At 47.1% G+C, this 23,729-nt stretch overlaps 1 protein-coding gene across 1 annotated transcript in view; it reads right to left on the bottom strand.

The window, feature by feature from the left end:
• The window catches only part of eif2ak3 (eukaryotic translation initiation factor 2-alpha kinase 3), a 33,098-nt gene extending 10,198 nt beyond the window's left edge, over positions 1-22,900 (bottom strand). Inside the window, exons 1-9 of the mRNA XM_085342738.1 lie at positions 22,438-22,900; positions 14,195-14,324; positions 1,966-2,160; positions 1,706-1,836; positions 1,244-1,511; positions 942-1,107; positions 719-844; positions 340-462; positions 7-236 (exon numbers count right to left, since the gene is read on the bottom strand). Coding sequence (XP_085198864.1) covers positions 7-236; positions 340-462; positions 719-844; positions 942-1,107; positions 1,244-1,511; positions 1,706-1,836; positions 1,966-2,160; positions 14,195-14,324; positions 22,438-22,739 — 1,671 coding nt within the window. The 5' untranslated portion in view covers positions 22,740-22,900. The remainder of the gene's footprint in view (positions 1-6; positions 237-339; positions 463-718; positions 845-941; positions 1,108-1,243; positions 1,512-1,705; positions 1,837-1,965; positions 2,161-14,194; positions 14,325-22,437) is intronic.
• Between the last annotated feature and the right edge of the window lie 829 nt (positions 22,901-23,729).

Raw genomic sequence — 23,729 nt, 5'->3', positions numbered from 1 at the left:
TCTTACCCTCACGTAGGCCACAGGAGCAGGAGGGTGGAAAAACTTGCGTACAATGTAAGTGGTGGTGGCAATGCAAAAGATGATGGTGCCCAGAATCTCCTTCCACCAGGGTAATAGCAGCACGGGATCCTTTCTTCTTCGATTCTCACCTCCTGCCCCGTTTCCATTTATGAGACTTATGGCGGTGTCACGCTTCTCTCGGTAACGCTTGCTGTAGGGGAAGTAGTAGCCATTGTCTGGAGCAAGAAGAAGCAAAAATCCTTCAGTCCACTTCAAATCATTTCAACTTTAACAGCTAGAATGTGCGTACGGAGTAACATTGCACAATTAAACTCTTACCGTATGGATACTGGAGGATGGACAAGGCTCCATTGCTGTATTCGTCGTGGGAGAACTTGTCGTTATTTAGACACTTGTCGAATTCATCAGAGCCGACCAGAGCTGGTGTCCGAGATGGAGAATCTGCATCAAGGACAAGATGAATAACTTCTTGTATCTCACAAGAAAGACTGATCAATATGGAATAAAAGGTTTTGGACGATGAAGAATGAAGGGCAAAGCTTTGGGCTACAGGGAGCATGGTGATAGATTGTGTCCACGTGACATCAAATACTTCTTGGAACATGGTGTAACTTTGTTCTTAAAGATGGGCTTTGGCCGTTCTGCCCTGACTCTGCATGTAATCATGAATTTAGTCCCTTTGGTGCTGCAAACTTACGTATTAGAGGCTTCCATTTGACAGTGGGTAGTGGAATTATGTCCTTCTCTGAACCGATGGCTTTGGAGGGAAATTTTTCCGTGATTTTTACCGATGACTGAAGGTAGAGCTGCCCCTGAAACATCCCTAAAAAAACCCAACAGTCAACACGGTTATCCACAATCACTGGTTCCTAACCCTTACAGGAATAGTGAAGCGTCTGTATACATGTGTAAGAAGTTACCTAGGTAAACACTGGACTCTGCAGATTCCCGCGCTTTCTCTGGATCTTCGTCTTCCTCGTCTTCCTCTGTTTTGGACTGGCTGCTGTAGGTGGTGTCGTCGAACAGGCTGATTGGCGTAACTTTACCACCCCCCACCAGCCAAGCTGAGGCGATGGGAGTGCAGAACTACACGACACACGTGAGAATGAGTAGAAATACTTTAATGAGCTCCACAGTCAAAGTCATGAAGCACTGAACTCCATTAAAGCACTAAAACTCGCTAATAAATAAGTGACCAGAGGATTTATTTTAAGCATCTAACCTGATGTTCCCAGACCAGCTGTGCATCAGGCCCGGTGCTGAAAGCCATGACCTTCCAATCAGGAACAGACACTTTGATAACTAGGTCCAAATGCTGGTTTTGATTCTGGTGGTTCTCGGCCTGCCGTTTCTCTGTTGGCTCATCAGCGATGACCCACTGACTCTCCTTCCAGCTGTCACCATTTGCTAGTTCGCCCTCCAGGAAGTTAATTCCAGGCTGCATCTCCGGAACGAGTTTCAGCTCAAAGTTTCCGACACTAAAGTTCCACCTTGCACAAACAGCGAAGATGCATGATTTAAATAAAAATCCCTGCCTTATACGTTTCTGGTCTTTCATGTTACCCTGTGGTTTCCTTCTACTTACTACTGCTTGTTGTTCACTACTGTTAGTGACTAAATAGCCAACTTTGTTAATAAAAACAACGTCAGTAGCTGCTCTGTGAATTAGCTTTGATTGACTCACTTCTCCATCCCCGATCGAGGCCTGATGGCTCGCACAGTCTTCTGAGTCCTCTGCAGCAGGAGCACATCTTCGGTCTCCACCTCGTCCTCTTCCCAGCGACTGCAGCCCCCCGCAGAGCAGATGTACCGAAGCTGAGGAAACCAACAGGGGGGAAATTACAAAAGTCGGTTATCCTACTGCGCCGGACTGGTTAGTATGCTAATAGATTTGACACGTGTTAACCTGTCCTATCAGGTTGTTCTTGAAATTGTTTCACAGACCTTGCCACTGTAGGCCCCCAGGCCATAGGTGGTGAGGGATTTCCCCCCGACCAGGACTGTGTCCTCTCCAATGCGATATGACGACTCCAGCAGGGACTCGACGCTGAAAGGCACTGCCTCCATGCTCTCTCTGTCCCGGTTCCACTGAAACAAGGCACCATCCAGGGAAGGTATTACCATCTTATTGCCAAACACCTGCAACAACAAAAAACAAACAAACAAAAAAACAAAACGCAGAGTCAGGTTAGTTTTGGTTTCTAGAAGAAGACCGCTCTAAATAAAATAAAAGGAACTTCTGAAAACAGAAAAGATGTGGCAATGACTTATATTGATATTTTTTAAAATAAGCATCTTAAATTCAGTCTCTAAATTGCCAGGTCAGCGTTGCTAATCAAAATTGGGACAATGTTTATATTTGTTATGAGTTTGGCAACAAAATAACTGCCTGTGAGCCCCCACAAGTGGCAGCTGTATAAAACCACAATGAGCGACAATTTATCAAAACGCCACTACCAATAAAACAAACTAAAAAAAAAAAATTCATTGGGGTTATATGTATAAATTTTGTTTGTTTGTTTTTTACAAATACTATAAAAGCTCTAGAGCTGCTGCATAAGTTACCAGCACTCCTCTAACATTGTGTTTCAATGCCACACAGACAAATCACTAAAAACAAAATGATTCATTAGGAATGTTGTTTTTTTGGCCCACGCAGTTCCCTTTCAGTCGATTCACTCGGTACAACACATAAGTATGGGATATCACGCCCTCGCGTGTCCTGGCTGAAGAAACCTTTATTCACGCCTTTACGGCAGATGACGTGTGATGACACGCGCAAGGCCCCGCCCGCACATATAGCCGCTGCCATCACCGTCATCCCTCAGTTCTTACGCTCTTCACCTCGCTGAGAACACCTCTGCTGAGTTGGGCTAGCTAGCTACTGCTAGTTAGCTCCGTTGTCTGCCAACTTGAACCTAGCTTAACTGCCCCTGTTGGTGTTAGCCTCCACCGCCCAGCTGGTGCGTAGGCTGCCCGCGGAGCGCTATTTTCAAGTTTTTCTTGTGCAGCGTTTCGCTTTGCGTTTTGGGAATGGACTCCAAACCGAAGCGAGCAAAGCAGAAATCTTCTGTTCGCCCCTGTCCTCAGGGATGTGGTTTCTCTTTGCACGACAGCGACCAGCACGATGCCTGCCCTGTCTGCCTGGGGATCGTCCACGCTAGGAGAGCGTTGACGGAGCCCGAAGCTTGTGCGTTTTGTCGCCAGCTCCGACGCTCGACCCTGGAAAGACGGGTGACGTTTGTGGAAAGAGTGCTGGGACGCTCGGCTGTCGCACGGCATGACCCTCTTCTTTCCGAGTCTGGAGCCCCGGCTTCGTCCGAGTCCGAAGACGAAAATTTTCAGGTCGATGTCCCCGCGATTAGCTGGGCTGACCACATGGAATACGTTGACGGGTTAGCCGATGACGGACCGGAACCATGCAGGAGCGCTGACGGGCTTCAGCCTGGGTTGAAGCCCGCCAGCGCTCCCCAGGAAGACGATGACGTGCTGGACATCGGCCTGGACATCCATGGTTTGTCGGAGGATGAGCAGGAGAGCTCATTGTCGACCCAATATGCCGCCGCTGCTGCGCCGGTCGGCCACGATGACACCTCTCTTTTCTCCCTGTTTCGCCGTGCCGCTGAGAAGCTGCAGGTGGACTGGCCCTCTCCTCCACCAGCTCGGAAGCCGTCGCGGTTTGCGGGTTTTTTCCTTCCACCGGAGCCCGCAACGGCCAAAAACTGCCTCCCCATGTTCCCAGACTTTCTCTGCGAGCTAACAGCGTCATGGGACAAACCTCTGTCTACCCGCGTCACTGTGCCCGGCTATGGACAGTACATGGAATTGGACGGCGCCGAGGGAGCTGGTTTAGCTAACCCACCCCCTATGGAGCCGTCTCTGGCTGCTTATCTGGCCCCGTCCCATAACCATGGTGTCGGTGGCCCCGCAACTCTGCCGTCCAAGCACTGCAGATTCTCGGCCTCGCAGCTGGAGAAGATTTATCGGGCTCAGGCCGGCACCGCTCGAGCCATGAGCTCCGTCACCATGCTCCAGACGTACCAAGCAATGTGCCTGGCGGAGCTTGGATCGCTGGTTCCGGAGGACAGCCCGCTGTCACCTCTTCTTAACGAGGTTAGAGTCACCACGGATTACATCCTCCGTGCGTCTCGCTGTGCAGCGCTCTCCCTGGGCAGAGGGATGGCTTCGACAGTGGTGGCGCAGAGGCACCTGTGGCTGACCCTCTCCGACGTCCCTGATAGAGACAGAGCTGTGTATCTGGACGCACCAGTGTCTGCGGCTGGGTTATTCGGACATTCACTTGAAGCCATTCAGGCTAGATTCGATCTGAGGAAGAAGCAGACGGAAGCTCTGCGCGACATCATCCCCAGACGCCAGCCCCAGCCCAAGCCCACTGCTAGCTCTCACAGGCCCGCCGCTCCTCTGACAGCTGGCAAGAGACCGGCGCCCACTGCTGGAGTGGGAGGGCCGCCGGCGAGAGCACGTACTCCGGCCCGAGCTCCACGCCAGTCGGCCTGGGGCAAAGGCCCTCCCCCGGGCCCCCGACGGGACCCGACGCCCAGGAGGAAGAAGCCTCAGCCCTCCTAGCTGTGATTGCGAGTGGGGAAGGGATCCGGCAGCAGGGAGACGCTGCTCTTACCCCTCTGTTGCCGCACAAGAGGTGCCGCTTAAGTTCTGTTCAGGTTGTCAGCCCCAGAAGGCGCTGCACTTCCCTATCGCGGTCTCCCAAGCACATAACCCCTGCACACGGTTCAGATGTGTTGAATGTTCAAGCGACCACATCGAGTGTTCCCGCTGTTTTTCATTGTTATGCCCCGGAAAAGGTGCACCCAACAAAATGTATAAATGTACATGTTCCCATGTTGCAATCAATAAAGAGTGTTGTTTACTCTCAAACAATCTCAAATGCTCAACCTGCAGGCGAAATGAGCCAGGTCAGGCAGGGGATGCAGTCCCCTGCAGACACACTGGGGGGCGACGGCGCCCCGCCGTCAGTGCTGCAGGCCAGCCGGCTGGCTGCTCACTTCCCTCAGTGGCGCGCTTGCGCCCCCTCTCCGTGGGTGCTGCAAACCGTTGCCATGGGTTACCGGTTGCAGTTCCGGGTCAAGCCGCCTCGTTTCCAAAGAGTCGTGAACACGATTGTCAACCCCGAGGCAGCCTTGGTACTCAGAGAGGAAATACAGGCGCTATTACAGAAGAGAGCAATACGGGTGGTCCCCGCTTCGGAGACGGACAAAGGTTGGTACAGCCGTTATTTTGTCATTCCGAAGAAAGGGGGAGGGCTTCGTCCCATCCTCGACCTGCGAGTCTTGAACACGTACCTGCGAACGTACAGGTTCAAGATGCTAACACTCAGACAGCTCCTGAGTGCAGTCGGCCCGGGAGATTGGTTTGCGACAAATCGATCTAACAGATGCTTATTTTCATGTCGCTATACACCCGAAACACAGGCAGTTTCTGAGGTTTGCATTCGAGGGCGTAGCCTACGAATACCTAGTGCTGCCGTTCGGGCTGTCGCTCGCTCCCCGCACCTTTACGAAATGTGCCAAGGCAGCGCTAGCGCCCCTCAGGAAGAGGGGCATCCGCATCTTGGCCTACCTGGACGACTGGGCTCTCGTGGCTTGCTCCAGAGAACAGGCGGAGACGCAGCTGTCGCGGGTTCTGTCACACATTCAGACACTGGGGTTCTCTGTGAACTTTCAGAAGAGCTCGCTAATCCCAGGTCAACAGATCGCTTTTCTCGGTCTGGAAATATGCTCTCTTTCCAGCCGCGCACGGTTGTCAGAGCACAGAGTGGCCGCGTTTCATCGCTGCCTCGCTCAATTTCAGCTGGGACGCAGACTGCGTTTCCAGACGATATTGCGCTTGTTGGGCATGATGGCATCTATGATCGCCGTAGTGCCGCTTGGGCTGTTGAAAATGAGAGCGTTTCAACGCTGGACTCTCTCTCACCGTTTGTGTGCTTCGCGTCACCTCCGGAGGAGGCTGCCGGTAACTGCGTCTTGCATGCTAGCTCTCCGTCCTTGGAGGGAGCCCGGGCTACTGCACCAGGGCTCTCGGATTGGGAGGGTGTTGTTTCGCAAGGTGGTGTCCACAGATGCTTCCCTAAGTGGGTGGGGAGCGCTGTGCGAGGGTGCGTCAGTGAGAGGGATCTGGTCCGCGGCTCAGCGCCAGCTGCACATCAACCACTTAGAGCTGTTAGCAGTGTTCTTAGCTCTAAAGCGTTTCCGTCCAGTCCTGCAGGGCCAGCATGTCTTAGTCAGGACGGACAATTCAACAGTGGTGTCTTATATAAACAGGCAGGGAGGAACACGCTCTCTTCCCCTGTTGCAGCTGTCTCGCTCTCTGCTGTTATGGTGCAGTGTTCATTTTCTGACTCTAAGAGCCACCCATGTCCCGGGCCACCTGAACCTGGGGCCGGACCTTCTCTCCAGGGGGGGTCCTCTGGTGAGAGAATGGAGGTTACACCCTTCAATAGTGGCTCAGATTTGGGATCTATTTGGCGAGGCGCAAATAGATCTTTTTGCTTCCAGGGTGAATGCTCACTGCCCCCTGTACTTCTCCATAATCGACCACGATGCACCCTTGGGCTTGGACGCGCTAGCGCACCAATGGCCAGACGTGCTCCTGTATGCATTTCCCCCAGTGGAAATGATATCTCCAATTCTGGAGAGGGTGCGTCGGCGTTCCCTCTCTCTGATCCTGGTGGCCCCTTGGTGGCCCGCGAAGTCGTGGTATGCAGAAATAATCAGCCTGCTTGCAGCAAGTCCTTGGCAGCTTCCTCTCCGCAGGGATCTCCTCTCTCAGGCGGGGGGGGAAGTGTTTCATCCGCGCCCGGATCTGTGGCACCTTCATGCTTACCTGCTGAGAGGTTAAACTTGGTTGCTAAGGGTCTGCCACCTAGTGTGGTAGCGACGATTCAGAGCGCCAGGGCCTCGTCTACTAGAGGCTTGTACGCTTACAAATGGCGAGCCTTCGAGCGATGGTGCCAGGACCGCCACACTCTCCCATTTCAGTGCTCTATTGTGGATGTTTTGACATTCCTGCAGGAGCTGTTGGATAAAGGCCTTTCGTTTTCGACGATTAAGGTTTATTTAGCGGCTATATCTGCTTGTCATATCGGTTTTGACGGGGTGACACCAGGTGCGCATCCCCTCGCCGTGCGTTTTCTGAAAGGGGTTCGCCGGCTGAGGCCCGTGCTTAAGTCCAGTGTCCCGGCTTGGGACTTGTCTTTGGTGCTGGAGGCCCTTTGTGGCCCTCCGTTTGAACCCGTTGAGTCGGTAGATATGAAACTTCTTTCGTATAAGACCGCATTACTTCTCGCTTTGGCCTCGGCGAAGCGAGTGGGGGACCTTCATGCGCTGTCTGTGCATCCTGCCTGCACACAGTTTTCTCCTGATGGCCGCAAGGTCGTATTGCGTCCGAATGCCGCCTATCTTCCCAAGGTCATGCCTGCATCTTATAGTTCAATGGAGTTTGAGTTGCTGAGCTTTTGCTCCCCTCCTTTTGAATCTGAGGAGCAGAGGAGGGTGCATTCTCTTTGTCCGGTGCGTGCGCTACGCACCTACATTGAGCGCACTCGGGATGTGCGTTTGTGTGACCAGTTGTTTGTCTGCTTCGCTAATCCGAATAGAGGTAGAGCTCTGTCCAGACAGAGGCTGTCCCACTGGATTGTAGAAGCTATCTCGCTGGCATACAGCACCGGAGGTTTTGCGTTGCCCCACGGGGTGGGAGCTCATTCCACCAGGGGGATGGCGACCTCATGGGCTCTTTTTAGAGGGGTGCCTGTGGCTGATATTTGTGCAGCGGCTAATTGGGCGTCGCCGCACACTTTTGTGCGGTTTTATCGGTTGGACGTTACAGCCCCTTCGGTGGCTCATGCTGTCCTTTCTGCTGGGTCTACCACTCACTAAGGATGTGGTGGTCCCGTTCCGGTTCGGTGGCTGCTCTGCGGGGCGTGTATATAGGTCCCATACTTATGTGTTGTACCGAGTGAATCGACTGAAAGGGAACGGTTAGTTATGTCTATAACTTCTGTTCCCTGAAGGAGAGGAACGAGGTACAACACAGGGTGGCCCCACTGAGCAGTTGGCTCGGTGAAGAGCGGCTATCGAACTGAGGGATGACGGTGATGGCAGCGGCTATATGTGCGGGCGGGGCCTTGCGCGTGTCATCACACGTCATCTGCCGTAAAGGCGTGAATAAAGGTTTCTTCAGCCAGGACACGCGAGGGCGTGATATCCCATACTTATGTGTTGTACCTCGTTCCTCTCCTTCAGGGAACAGAAGTTATAGACATAACTAACCGTTTTCCTTTCGTACACACGGCTGTTTTAAACTAGCAGTTTTTATGTATTTCTTTATTTCTTTTCTCCCAGCTTAAAAAGACAATCCTTAAAAAACACAAAAACACTTTGCCACACAGACAGTGCTGGCCGACACACATCCACCCACACAGCAGCAGCTCCGGCCTCCACACGCTTGGACTCAATCCACAGACGTGGAACCATTATACAACTCAAAGCCGGAGTAATTAACTCAAATCTTTATAAAAGTGTGCTACCCTCAACTCTGTGTGTGTGTGTGTGTGTGTGTGTGTGTGTGTGTGTGTGTGCGCGCGCGCTCTATTAGGTGCTGGTTCAACAAGGATGACATCATTGCCAAAACCCTGAGCCTAATCCTGATTTAACCTCTGCAGATTTAGCTGTCAAAAGAGAGTCTTTTTCATTCGATGTCCAACTTGTGACTCACTTCTATCAACAAACTCACGAGTGACATAACAGCAGTTTTGGGTCCAATTCTTGACCTTGTTGATGCTAAACAGGTGCTATTGAGGTTAAAACTGCAACCAATCAGTCAGTAGCCTTGCTTCGGAAATCCTATCAGACTCGAAAAAAGTCAGAGCTTTGTGGCGGATTAAGAAAAATGCCAGCGGGGAGCAACGTGTGGCAGTTTGATTTATTAGAGAGCACAGGCAGGAGAAGCGGTGATGTCATCTTTTCTTTCAGAGGGAGGGGCTGGTTTAGACACAAGATGGGGATAAATTTAGCAAGTGAAAGGAGGAAGGGTTAGCAATCTGACCATCACATCACACCACACTGGTACTACTGAGGAGCTTTACAGCCGGGGGTGGGGGGTATTCTTATAGCCGTGGATGAGTCATCCTGCTCCCGATGGTTTAATCCATCTCTCTGATCCAGCCCAGTTAGCTTCATCTCAGCTGTTCATCTTGTCAATGTCCTCTAAGTCAGAAACACGGTCCCCATATGTACTCTGAGTGACTGTCCTACAAACCACGAGCTCAGCAAATTACTGAAAGTCAATCACATTATCATTATCTCAGACTTATTGTAAAACTTTCTCCAGTGGCTTTTACTTGTAAATAACTTTTTTAAAAAGTGCTTAAGCATATTTTTTTCTGCATTATCACAGTAAATTTAGCTTTAAGGACCCAGCTGAGATGCCTAATTATTGTTTAGAAATGTAATTATTTATTTAACTAATATTTAACAGGGCTTAAAAATCATTAGATCTCAAGTGGTATAGCTTTAGAGCTCCTTCGGGGTTCCTTTATCAGGTATCACTGAGTGTGCACCTTGTGTTTCACTCACTTTATGCACCATGCTACATTTAATCATTTGTTATTATTAATCTCTGGCTGCCAGAGGTTCCTTCCTGCTAAAAGGGAGTTTTTCTTTCCCACTGTCGCCAAAGGGTTTGCTCATAGGGGCCATCTGATTGTTGGGGTTTTCAGTGTTTTCTCAGTATTAGGTGTAAGATGTTATAGGGTCTTGGTCTAATAACCTAAAGTGCATTGAGGCAACGGTTGTTGTGATTTGGCACTATATAAATAAAATTAAACTGAACTGAATCAGGAGTTTTGTGGTGTGATTTACTTTGACAACTCTCTAATGATGAACGGCACTTAAAGCTGGCAGTTAAACGATTAAGACGAGTTGAGCTGAGTTCTTAAGGTATTTACAGCTAAGTGACTTTGCTAACAGCTCTCTTTTTATTACTGGGGTATGCTGCCTACAATGATCTGAAACTGTACATTTTAATGTATTTGTAATTTTTTTTTTTTTTTAAATACGCTTTCATTATTTAATTTGGAAATATTCAGATTTAGATGAACACACGATGTTGATAAGGGAAGCTTCCTACAAACCAGCTGGCAGTGTCACAAATTTTGATGTTTTTGGCAACAGACCCGCATAACATTATCAGAGATTCATGGTATTACTCACCACTCAGTCGACCTTGATATATATTTGTTAGGAAAATTTGCCAATTAAAATCTGAGCCATAAGGATTACAGAGATCTCGCTATAACTCACAATATGTTTGATTGAAATAACAGTCTGTCGCTCTACAGTTGGAATTAGATTATTCGAAAAGTAAAAAAAGCTTTAAGGATGGGAAAGTAATTTTATAATCTGTGCCAACCCGTATTTGATTATATGATCACCAAAGTATAAAGATATCAAGTGATGCTTATGAACATCCCACCTCCACAATCTGTTTTGTTCCCATGTCTTTGTCTGCTGTGTTTGCCCTGGTCTCTTTTTGTGAGAGAGCTTCAGTATCTTTTATAGTCAAACTATTGGTTATTAAAATAACAAGGTCTTAGATTAAATGCATTTAATTTGTAGGATGTGATAAAATATTCAAGAGTTAACTTAAAAAAACCCCCAAAAAACTGACTTCTCAGCACAAACGTTTTCCTTCTCTTTGTGCCTCATTTACTATGAATTTTAAGAGCTTATTAATCTTTAAAGAGCTATAAGACAGACTCATTCAGGAAAAATATGCACCATTACTGAGAGACCAGAGCCATTCACTTATTTAAGATACTCATCTACTGGCTAAAAGAAACATCCAGCCTCCAGCGTGCACGCTCAAATTATAGTTATCATTTTTCTTTATATAACCACTTCTTCATGAAGGCATTCATCCAAATGTGCTTGATGATTATTTGATGTCACTGATCATACCATCATATTCCACCCCCGGGGCGTGGGGGGCAGATTAAGGGTGGGGGGTGGGAGTGTGGGGAGCCGTAATGTGCGCAATTGTTTGTGTGTCTAAGCTGCTGCCTACGCTCCGGTGAGCCTGTCAAACAGTGTCCCCTCTTACCCACCGCTAATATGCCATGTTTGGTCCACGAGGTTACTGCTCTACTTCAAGGTGGCAGACCGACCGCGCGAGAGAAACGCTAACACCGCGGGTTCAGATAAAACACACGAAGCAAAACAATCAAAACTAAATCAGAGCAGCTGGAAGGCGGCTCTGGGAGATTTATTGCGAGTATTTGTCCCCGTGTTGTAATCAATCAAATTCTCCCAATTCATTCATTCGCACTGCATGCCAGCAGAGAGAGTGTGTGTGTGTGTGTGTGTTGGAGTGAGCATGTGTCTATTATGTGATGACATCATCTCTGCTCTGAGGCATTACCTCACCTCCCTAATCACCCAACCTCTTCTTTCTTCATTCCTTTAGCCCCACCCCCACCCCCCTGTGTGAGTCACTCCACATTGGCACCGACTCTACTGTCTAATGTGCGCACACCCACACACACACACACACACACACACACACACACACTTGAACCCCCCTCTAAGCTCAGGGGTAACTTTGCTTTTTGAAGTGATGGCTGCTTTTTCTGCAGACAATGCTGTTTGTGGGTCTGTCCCTCATTTTATTACTTAAAGAAAAAAAAGACACACTCTACAAGATGCAGCAGGCGACTGGTTGTTTCCGGCCCGGTGTGTGGAGGCCAGCCAATAGTATAGCATGAGACCCAACCCCCCAGCCTCTGATCACTGAGCAGAGTGGTGTCTCAGGGACCCGGCAAGCACCACCGAAATTCTTGCTTACTGCTCAGCAGGCAGGCAGATGGGGGGGGGGGAATAGAGGTTGCAGGAGCAACTGGCAATGCTTCCCACCTGCCTTTGCCCCCACCCACACCCCCTCACCCCAGGGTAAGAGAGAGAGGAATCACAGGTAAACAAGGACAGAGAGGGTAAGGCTGGATTAAAACTTAGAAAGTATATTAGAAAAAACAAACAACACCAACACACACACACACACACACACACACACACACACACACAAACAAATGAAAAACAAAACAAAAACACAAACAGCCCACACTCGACAGATCACAACAAGTGACGTCACATCGCAGCAAGTCACCGAGTTCAGAGCTGACAGGCATCTCTCCTCGTTCCGCTCCGTCAGCCAAATGAAAGCCAACAGGTGAAAAAAGAAAGCACACAAACACACACCATACTCCATCACAACAGAAGCACACTGGAAGATGACAGGAGGATGTTACATGTGTGCATGCCCATGAATTTCATGACACTTCTTATGAAGTGTCAGCATACTGTTATAGTGAGTATAACTGCTTTTAATTCTTTATATTTAGAAAAGTTTGCATTCATTTATGAGAGAACTAAAAGCCTTTGTAACTGCGCAACTCATTTAATGTTGTAAACAATACACGTTAAACCAAATTAACATCATACATCGTCAACCCAGCTGGAAAACATTCTTTACATAGTTTGCCAGTTTCTGAGTTTTATAAGTGAATAATAAACAATTTCGATTTAAAATTTAAATTTAAAAATTGATTCTCCTCAGCGTGCAGAGAACCATGCAGGACATCGAGTCATTTAAATTTAAAAGGGTTGATTCCGATGACGCTGGTGGAGAAGCTATCTTATGCATACTGTACATACTGTATGTGCATCACAGAATCTCTAGAGGTTCTCCACACTTGCAAGAATCCCAGATTTTGAAAGAAAATGGTAATGAAGCTCGATTCATTTTCCAAATCTCACAGACGGCACGTTTCAACCACATGCCCACGAGATGCTCGAGTCTAAAGGCTGCCTTTGAAATGCAACCCAGCATTATAGCAGCTGATTTCAGTGATTAGTTCCCTTCTTCTAATTGTAGCTTTACTAATCAATGAAGTCAGCAGCTGTAGTTTTAAAAGCTGGAACCAAAAAAAAAATTAAGCATGTGTCATTCAGACTTTTCAGGCTGAATGACACATGCTTGAGTATCACTTCACCCTTCATTATGAAAGGTCCTTAAATATTTGAATGAAAGTCTCCCACAGTGAGTAACTCTGAATTGCTATTTTGGGACTGCAGCTGCTTATTTTACACTTTCATTTTATACACACTGTTACACCAGTTGTATTTCCTTTATCATTTGGTGAATAAATACATATATATATCTGTGCTATACACCACATAATCAAAGAAATTTCTAGGAAACATTTACAGCAAACTGCAACGCGACCCCTAGAAAAACAGGATATCAGAAATGTTTTAAACTTAATGAACTACGTCTGGATCGCTCTGTTATTGTTACCTCAGTAATGAAGCAGTCAGAGTTCCTTACATTCAGACATGCTCTACCAGCACCAGCAGACTAACATTAAACTGATCTCAGCAGCCACCCAGACCCTTGTTAGTATCAGAGGCTTTTTCCCTGAGGCAAAACTCTCGCAGAGAGCGAGTCCACATCAAAGTGAACCATGGGCATGTTTCTAGCATGCAACACTCTGGTCTCGCTCTGGGCTCCACTTCACTTTCAGCACGTCTGTGCGGGCGGTTTAAGCTTCAGTATACATGTAGAGGCGAGGGTCTTGCTGTGCTTGTATGTGTAAACTACTACAGTCAACAAAGAGGCTAATCCTCCAGGCGAATCAGCTGCTCTCAGATTTACGCGGGGGTGTGAAGCATGTCTGGTGTCTATTGCGCTGTGTGTGTGTGTGTGTACATATGAAATGTATGTAAGCAACAACAACCCTTGCTTGACTGTTTAAAGTGCAGAGAGTTCAATTACTAGTCTTGGAGTCTGCAGAGAGAGAGCCAGGAGGGACAGTGTTTGTTTTGAGGAAGAGACAGAGATGAGACTGCATCCTTAACCTCCCCCTGACATGTAGATTTTGGAAATCATCTTTTAGTAGATATTAATAACACAAACAAAGGTGTTTTAACCTGTGTAAGTGGCTTAAGTTGACCTTTGCTTATTCCTTAAGGCTGGTATTTAAATTTTAATTCCTGCAGTGGCATTTAGTCAGACTAAAGCTAAGTTTTCCTCCTATTTTCCACTGAAATGAAAAGAAAGTAGGGAAACAAAGACATGGATTTACCTCAGGTTTGCTGAGGCTGGAGGACACTAAGGAACCTGAACCGACATCTAGGTCCCACTGCTTCCTGCCCTGGTTGTGAGGATCTAAAGCAGAGATCCGTCCATCCAGGGTACTGATGATTACCAGAGACCTGTGGATAGAACATACACATACTTTGAAATACTTTCCAAATGAGGGTTCATAGAGCTATCACCGCACATCAACACAAGGGCGCCGGTATACCGCTGTTGAAAAGACTGCTTAAGGCTCGTCTGTGCACTCATGAGCACTCTGCGAGCTGATTTTAAATTTCAAAAGACATTAAAGCCGACGTTGCCCTTTAATGCAGTCCTATAAGTGTGTGTGTGTGTGTGTGTGTGGGGGGGGGGGGGGTGTTCTAACCCCTTCACAGATAAGACACTAAAGGGCAAACTGTGAAGGGGTGTCTTCTCTTTTCTAGTCTGCACTTGTTTAGGAATCAAGGTGACCTTCAACAGCAGCTAACAGCACATCTGTGCCATGACAAACCCCTTTGTTTTAGTTTTTGGGGGGTGGGGGGCATACTAACTACAGAGGATGATCACCATATGTACCACACACACTGTGACTGTGTGAAACCATGAATTTCAGTTATGGTTTATCATATCTATCAAGTATGTCAAAGGGGCTAAAGTCTTTCACCAATAGGAGAGAAGATTTTATAAATTATTGTTATGATAGTATTGTAATCATCCCCCAGCTCTATAGCTATACCAAATTACTTTATCTAAGGTAAGAAAAATAATAATAAAAGTACTTTTATTCCCCATTGATGTGCAAACGCAGCAATATTTAATAACAACTCTGTTTTCTTTTTCCTCTCATTTTCCTAGTAACAGCCTGACTGAAACATTATTGAGACATCCCGCCCCACCCCTCCACTCGGTTCTTAGGTCTTCTGCCGCATTGCTTGTCAATCATGTCCAGAGCTCCGGTGGGGGCAACATCCCAGCTATTGATCTGTATCCGTCTCGAGGAGCTGCTGTCAACAGGGCATTTAGCTTTATTTAACTGGTGAGGGTCTGCCGTGTACACATGCAGTTTCTGAGAACCCACTGCTCTCACATCCACACAGCTGGGACCCAGGCAGCTTCCCTCTGTTGGCCACCAGAGCACACTGGGATTTCAACCTTCTCCCTCAAGGGCAACTAGACAGAAGTTGCTGAGGGAAACTAGTGAATACAATATTACAATATTATGTGTTCACTTTCCCGTGTTGCGCTGTCACATCCAGTTTGGTTCATTTACATGCACAGTGACATCTATCAACTAGCTTGAGTACATTTAATAATAGCATCATCCACTGCATCTATCACTTAGACTGCTAATGATTGGCCATAATGCCTTATTGATTTCTGCTATCGAACAGTCTTCAGTCATGAAGGGGAAGGAGCATGTTGGAGGATGTTAAAGCTTTTGGACAACTTACAAATTGATTGTTTCTGAGAGTGCAAATCAATTTTAGGAAGGTTTCTCTTCTGTTACGCCGCAGTCGCTGACACATTCACGGGGAGCTGCACGCGCCGCTGTGGAGCAGCAAGACTGCAAGTCTGCATAAAAATGCAAATAAGATCACTTAACAGTAATGGGCCATGTGTCTTTCAGGCCTATCGAAGCCAAGATTATCTCCCCCAAATCTGCTCCGAGCATTATCAGCTTCGCCACTTGCGCTCAAGAGTAGCGTACTGAGAAAAACATTGTTTTTTTTCCTTTTCTTTCTTTTCTTTTCTTTTTTTAAATCCTCCAAGCCACCAATAAAAACAGAGCGCTAAAGCCCGCTCTCACTCTCTCAATTGGCTGCGAGACCCTGCCAAAAATATTTGGCTGATTGGTTGTTGCTAAGCAGTCGAGTCTCTGAGAAGGCGGAAGCTTTCGGCGGCCTTCGCTCGGCCAGACCCGCCCCCACCACCACGGAGTCATGCTGTGAATGTAGAAAGTGATGAAGAAGTCGCTCAAGTTCAACTTCAGAGATGGAAGAAGAGTAATCAGGAGATATAAGAATTTCACTCGGCGAGGGAGATCAAAGGCTTTTGTGGACTCTTTGTACTCCAGATAAAGGATAAGAATGAGTAGATTTGAGGGTGCGGGCTGGGGGAGGCACTTAATTTTACAACTTAGGTACCAGGATAGAGATGGAGAAAACGAGCTGTGGGGGAGGGAGCAGCTACGAAAATAGCAGTTAACCAAAAACTGTGACACAAAACAAATAGCCCTACTGTATCATTTAGAGCTGGAGGCAATTTATTTTCCACGTCTGAGCCCTGAGACGCTGCAGCACTGCTCATCACCAAAGGGATAACATGTAGCCTGTGGGGCTGCTGCTGCCAGCTGTGACAGACGCAGGCGGTGGAGACACTGAAGAGTATGTTTGAATGGAGACTGAGCAAAATAAAATTTTAAAAAAAAGGAGAAAAAAGGGAAAGAGAGTGTTGTGAGGCTGCCAACACACTGGGGGTTGTTAGTGTCCTCGCCTGTAATGTTGTCAAAAGTGTCATAATAGTCCTGACTGCTTCTTCAATCACAGAGCGTATGGCGGAGCAGGGAGCCAATTAGCCTCACTCTCGCAAGACTCTACTCCTCAGAGACGCTCGGCCTCAGTCTGCTCACACCGGCAAAGCTGAGCTGCTGGTAAACACACTCCCATTGAAGGAAACAACCAGGATGTTTACACAGGCTGAGTCTCCAAGGATGCGAGGAACCGCCGAACCGGGCCAATCCCAGCAAGCCTGCCGTGTCCCGGCAGCCAATGGAAGCTCTGTTTTTCCCTGCTCGTTTAGCCAATGGGTGGCGAGCTCTGCGGACTTCGAGCCAATGGCGGAGCACGGATGCTTGTAACCATGCAACAGCAAAGCAGCCCGGGCTGTGGAGTTCTGCTGCCGCGCTGCTGCCGCTCAGCCGAACTCACAGCCACTGAGAGGCAGAGAAAAAAAAAATATGAGAGCATGGGGAGCACGTGGTGAGAAAGTTATGGATGCAGCTCTGAGCCGGCCGCACCCAATACCAACACAGCTGCACCAGCAGGAGGAAAGGAAAAAAAATGGGTCATGTGCAATCCTTTAAACAGTGCACTGTCTGACGGGCAACGCCACAGAAAAGCTCTAAATATGACATTGTCGATTACCACGGCAATGCAAGCAGAGCTGGCCGCTTCAAAAGAGACAGCAAAGGGTGTCGCAAATGTGCTTGACATGACATCAAAATGCCACTTACCCTAAGGTGACATCTTTCATGAAAGGTCACATAACACCAGAGCTTAATCACAGATTAATGTGATCTGAAGGTTTACATAACTGTCCCTGGACCTGCTAAATAAACAAGTGATCATGTTTGTAGGTCTTTGTCCCAGCAGGAGAAAGCCTTCAGTGGCCTCAAGTGGAAAAGCTGTGGCGAATAGTTGGCCATACATGCATGGCGAGTGCAGCACAGAGAGCACAGGGTGTGGTTTTTTAACAGAAAAAACAACAACTTCTAGTACAAGCATAAACACACACACACACCATTTAAAAGTGTCACTATCTCTCTCCTCCTCTTTTCTCTCCTGCAGAAGTGCGCTCTTCTCTCCAGCCTCACACGTGGTAAAATATAAACTCTATGGCGCCACGCTCCTGCCGCCCGATTGGCTGGGGCGCAGCTCCGATCCGCGGATGTGATTCGTTGTTGCTAAGCAGTGAGGAGCTGTTGAGAGTGAAAACAAGACAGCGTGGTCCTGCTAACTACCAGCCAACTCTGGAGTTTTCATCCTCCCCTCCCTCCTTTTCTCGCTCCCGTTCTCTCAGAGTATCGCACCTTTTTTTTTTTGCCTCTGCCCCACCCATACTGCAGTGCTGCTAGACGGGGGTCCTGCCGACTTACCGAAATAGCCACTGACCTAATAAATTCACTTATTCTGATAATCGGATTCGAACAACACTGCTGTCAAGCAGTCACACGTTCAAAAGACTGTTTACAGTTTCTACCTCTGTACATGCGAGCATCTTCTATGATCTCGGACTGTGTTCATCAAGTGCAGAGAAATTCAGGAGGTCAGACACAAAGACTCTAAAGGTCAGCATTAAAAAGCACCAGGCAGCACTTAAAAAACAAAACATGGTTACATAAGGAACGGACAATGAGGATAAAACAGGTAAAAAGATCTTATATAAGCTCGTTTAAAGCCACTGTGAGCTTGGTAAGTGGAGTTATATATTCAGACCTCTGCAGTGATGGAGTTCAATCAGCTTCATCGCGACCTGTTATTTTTGGGGACAGTAGTGTCTATTATTAAAATGCACTCAGCAGCTCCCTGGTTACACAGAGCAGACTAAAGATACAATGTGAGGAAAATGAAAAAAAATAAAAACTCTTCACTTCATCCTTTACCTAACTATAGCCAGACCCGTGCAGTCAACTCAAATTCTGAGCACCAGCCCGTCTACGACGCAATTGGCCGCCAAGTCGCCCAGCTTGGCCGATTGGCTGTTGCTAAGCAGTAGGCTGGTGGGAGCCAGCCTGCGAGCACGGCGGCCCAGAAGAGCTGTTGCAGCTACGGGGCCCTGAGGGTGGGTGGGGCGGGGAGGGGGCAGTCGGGGGAGCACGTTCAAACAGAGCTGCTGTCCTCTCACCTCCAAGTGCTCCCGAAGGTGCTGAAGGGCCCCGTGGAGCACTTGCTGGCAGAGGCTTTAAACTTGGCAGGGCAAACACACACACGGTTCGCACATATACACACACTAAAGGGTTAAATCCTATATGTACACATATACGTGCGCCGAGACAGACGTAAACACCACGTCTCCAGGGCGACGTTTACGGCACGAGGATGAAAGCGTTAAAGGTGAAGCGACAGCCGACACAACAGCAGGCTCGTCGCACGCTGAATGCCGGATCAAAGCAAACATCTACAATATTTATAGATTACAGGATAGAGAAGTGGAAGGAGGGGCTTTTATAAATGACAGAAATTGAAAAACGCTGACATCTGAGCGCTGACTGGTTTTCAAGAGTTTGCCTTTGAAGTGCTCGACTCCCAAATCTCAATCAGAAGTAGAAGAAAACAACAACAACAAAAAGAAAAGCAGGTCTTTACTCGAGATCTATTATACTTTATATAAAATGGGATCCAGATGTGAGAGTTATGATGTTCTTAACAAAGCACTAAAGTTACTGGGATGCTTGAAAAGTAGAAAGAGTAGTTAAATCCAGAGCAGTACAGGGTGCCACTTACTGCCACAGGGTCTGTTTGACTTGGAAAGTCAAGCAGGTAAAAGTCCCAAAAGGTTGCAGAATGTTTTCAAAAAGCTGACCTAATTAACGGTGGGAGATGTTCAACTTCACCGTTTCACATTCATTTTAACCAAATAAAAGTTCACTGTCGCTATTATAAATATAAGCAACACATTTCAAACAACTTCCTTTAAAAACAGGCAATTTCCACGCTTCCTGAAAATGTGTTTTCTGACATTTAAGGCGCCTCTTATTTGTTTGTTTTTTTAGTTAAATTAGCCCCTTTACAAGAGAAACCTACCTAAAAATCACTCTTTTTTGTTTCTTGTGACATTTCTAAAGTTCAGCAACAACTCTGTAGGCGGACAGATGCAAATGGAGCACTCGGCAGTGTATACTCAAGGGATGACATTAAAAAGCAGCGTGTGTGTGAGGATAAGGGGTGTCAGAGAAGAAGCAGGGGGAGACTTAAATTCAAGGGCGAGAGACAAAGAGAATAAATGCAAAGGAGAGACTGGTGTGGTCGGGCTTGCTGCGCTGTAACCCTGGAAAAACAAAACCTTACAAACAACTACTAAAGTCGAGAGACCATTAGTCCACAACTTCTAAACATACTGCTCAAAAGACTTATTTATATAAGGTGACAAAAAAACAGAAAAGAAAAAAGCCGGTAGTTTGTGGCGAAAAAGCCTGGAAATATGTAAGAGAGCGAACAGAAAGCAAGTAGAGAGTGTGACACGGCAGGGAGAAAGCGAGCAGTGGAAGGGTGTGACCAGCACCAGGGTGAACGCTCAGGAGTTTTCCTGCAGCAGCTGAGGTGGCTGGCAGGGGAATATTCTGCTTCTACCTGTTAATTACGTTCATCTTGATATTGTACGGCAGATGCCAGGCAGGAGCTTTTGTGTTGCCCTCGTGCCACGAGTTTACCCTGGTAAAACTGTGGCTTTGTGCAGGGTGTAAAAAAAAAAAAAGAGTGCGGCAGTACTCTGAAAGATTTTGGGAAATCTTTCATTTTTCCCAACCAAGTAACTACACCTCTTGACTTGAGTATGGCGGGACAGACTACACAGCATGCCGAGTTGCCCCCTGCTGTGAAAGAGCATTGTTTATATAGCACCTCGAACACCCAGGGCTAGCACGCGGTGCTTCGGGTCTTGTCAGAAAACTTTAAAGTGAGCCTGGGGTGTAAAAAAGGTTGGCAGAAAATTGGCGGCACGCTGCGTTTCAGCTGTCAAGTAGATACAATGGCAGCAAGCTCGAACATTAAGGTGATGAAACGACACCGCGCATCTTCAAAAGGTTCGACTCTAACAAGGTTTTCGATGTTATGACTCCCTCAGGAAAACAGACAGCGTATTCAGAATAATACATAGGGAATAATTTATTACAGGACCTCAGGACCTTGGATACCTAAAGCAAGAAAGCGTGCTGATATAATCCTGATTCAAGGAGCTATATTACACTCAAAAAGTGGGTGTAATGGACTTGTAAAGGTAAAAATAAGATGAAAGAACAGAAAAGGAACACACTGCGCCAAACATCTAAGGTGGGCGTCAAACCTACTGTTTACCAAGGAAGACAAAATCAATGCCCTCCCCACTGTGAGATGCAGCGAGAACTGCATCTCACTTTGGGCAGCAGCAGCAGCAGTAATCTAACAGGACTGGGTAAACATGTGGTCTGTGTCAGACTGTAAACTTTTCACTGGCGGCATCCAGGGGACTTTCTCAGCAGTGCCGCATGCCTTTTCAAGGTGTTATGTGAAAATGTAACTGCGCTAAACACGTTAGAGTTGTATTTTATGTCTGAGGTTAAAGCACTGACATGCAGCATGGTCTCAGGTGCGTCTGAGACACCGCCCCCCCTCCCACAGCAGCAGCAGCAGCAGCAGCAAGGTGTAGCAAACCTGAGCTCCTTCTGTCAAACAAACAACAGCTTGTCATTTTGCATACTTTTACATGTATCTTCTCCGGGGCCACTTTGCTACAGCTTTAAACCGCTAAGATCAACACAAACGCTTTATGCAAAGTGTCCAACTCAACGGTTAAGAGCATAATAAACAGACTGGTGCATGTAAATGTGATGCAGATTATCTGCAGACAGGAGGGGGACGTCACCAGTTACCGCTGTTATCCTGCTCTATCGTTTTATAATAAACGAATCTTGCATTTTAACTCTGCAAAGAAAGCAGCAGCTGCATCTTCACTTGGAACATAAATTCCATTCAATGTAACTTGGGGCTGCTTTCAGATCGCTTTTCGGATTAACTCAACCGGGTTTAGGACGGCAGAGCGAATGTGCTCATAGTTGCCTGTATTTCTCCGCAGAGAGAATCAAAAGTTCCAGCAACCATGGCATTTCAGCTCATAACGTGTTCCCCTTTCGCGGTTGGAAAATAACAACAGACTATAGAAAAGCCACTTTCTCCATAAACTGCAAGAAGAAGCTATTCGTCGTACACCAAACTTTCCTGTCAGTTATCTGGGGCGCGTTTTGCCCTGACATGTAACCCACATGTTAGCAACTTACCTAAAACTGCCGACACCAGATAAATACATTAAAACAGCTAGCTCTAGTTAGCGGGGCATTAGCGCATCTGCTACGGTGTGCGTCCATTATCGGACACGAAGCCAAACTCGCTCACAAACGCTTCATTTTCCTGTTCTGCGCTGTGACACTCCACTTAACCTTTCTGTCGCATTATTTTCTTGGCACCGTTTGTAAGGCTGCATATTATAACACGCAGTAAAACGAGGTTTATGAGCAAAGTGGACACAAACAACTAGTTCCCCAGCAACTTCGGAATGCGCCGCTTCGGCGGAGGAATACTAAACAAGAAGTGTCGCTTGACAAAAAAAGTAATAAGTTTAAAATGACTTTACAAATACATTGGGGGAGGGAGGCGTTACTAGTTTGTGTGTTTGTTATTTTAGGGGTCGTCTTTATTTTGTAGGCGCTAGAGTGGTGTTGCGATATAATTAATGTGTAGTTACTTACTATCAGTTGGCAGCTGTTTCTATAATTACCTCGTCTTTCTGACGCTTCCGTTACTTTCTCCATGTGATTCGTCTGCCTCTGACCCATTGTCGTCGTCCTCCACGGTAACGTCTGCTCCAATGACCGAGGTGCCTACGTTCTCCAAGCCACGCTTCATGACTCCTGCACCATCTTGCCCCGCGGTCGAACCTGAATCCCCGGTTGTGGACAGCGGCACCCTCCCGATGGTGGAGCCCTGAGCTTGCGAAGTCCCAAATCCGATAAGCGCTTTCAGCAACAAGAGGAGCACCAGGGAAATGCTCACGTTTCCAAAGTGAAACCCCCTTTCCATTTGTGAGACTGGCACATTAGTGATTAGATTTACATGCCACTGGCCTTGTAAATCTTAACATAAAAAAACTTAAGGTCCAAAAAAAACTGTAGTTAAAACAGAAATCAAAGCTGTGTCTTCTAAAACGCCCTTTTCGGAGATGTTCTTTAAGTAAACATAAACAGCCACTGGGAAACCATGTTATTGCCTTTATACTGGACTCGACTTGCCTTGGTAACGCTGAATCCCGCCTTGTTTCTACACTAGGATTGGTTAGTGGAATCGCCGAGTTTGTTAAAAATTCATGTATCCGCCTCTCGTTGGATAATTTGCTGTCAATCATCTAGACTCGCACACTAAGCAGAATACTATTGCACTACCCATCTGTCACTCAAAGAGGTGGGCTCAGGAAGTCCCAGCCTCCCAAACAGTGTACTGCATTGGCTAATCCGCTGTCTGTCACAGCCACGCAGGCGCATTGACGGCTGCCCGACGACCAGAGCAAAAGGTGACGCAAAATGTCCTCGATGGCGAATTCCGTAGCGGAGCTGTGATTGGTCCGAGTTGACGTCCTCTAACCAAGAACACAGGTTGGTCTGACAGGCAGGGACGTTATTGGTCAGTTTGCGTCCTGGGTGACTGAATGGAACAACTAGATTCGACATTTAGGCTGTCATTCATGAATTGTTGTCAAGACAGCCAACATGAAAGCATCAACGTGGCTATAGAAGATCGGTGCAGTTCCTGGTCCTGGTCACGAGTTATCGTTCTCAGTTTCATTTACACAGAGATAACAATGACATAATGTCTATAACTCAAGTCACAGGCGAAAAGCTCAAAGCTCTCCATGACATTACAGAACATTTTTTGTGTTATAAATATATATTACACAAGTTATTATAAACATGTCAAAGCATTTAATATACAAAAGACGAATTTAGCTATGTATTGTACATAAGGGTATTAGCGCATAATCTGTATATAGAACATTTTGTTGTGCTGGCATTAAAC

This window comes from Diplotaxodon limnothrissa, linkage group LG19, assembly GCF_057381915.1.
Source record: "Diplotaxodon limnothrissa isolate DT_005_m linkage group LG19, D_limnothrissa_male_GT1.1, whole genome shotgun sequence".
In the NCBI taxonomy this organism is placed as follows: Eukaryota; Metazoa; Chordata; class Actinopteri; order Cichliformes; family Cichlidae; genus Diplotaxodon; species Diplotaxodon limnothrissa.
The sequence above is the reverse complement of the archived record's forward strand: the minus strand, read 5'-3'. Positions and strand labels throughout refer to the sequence as shown.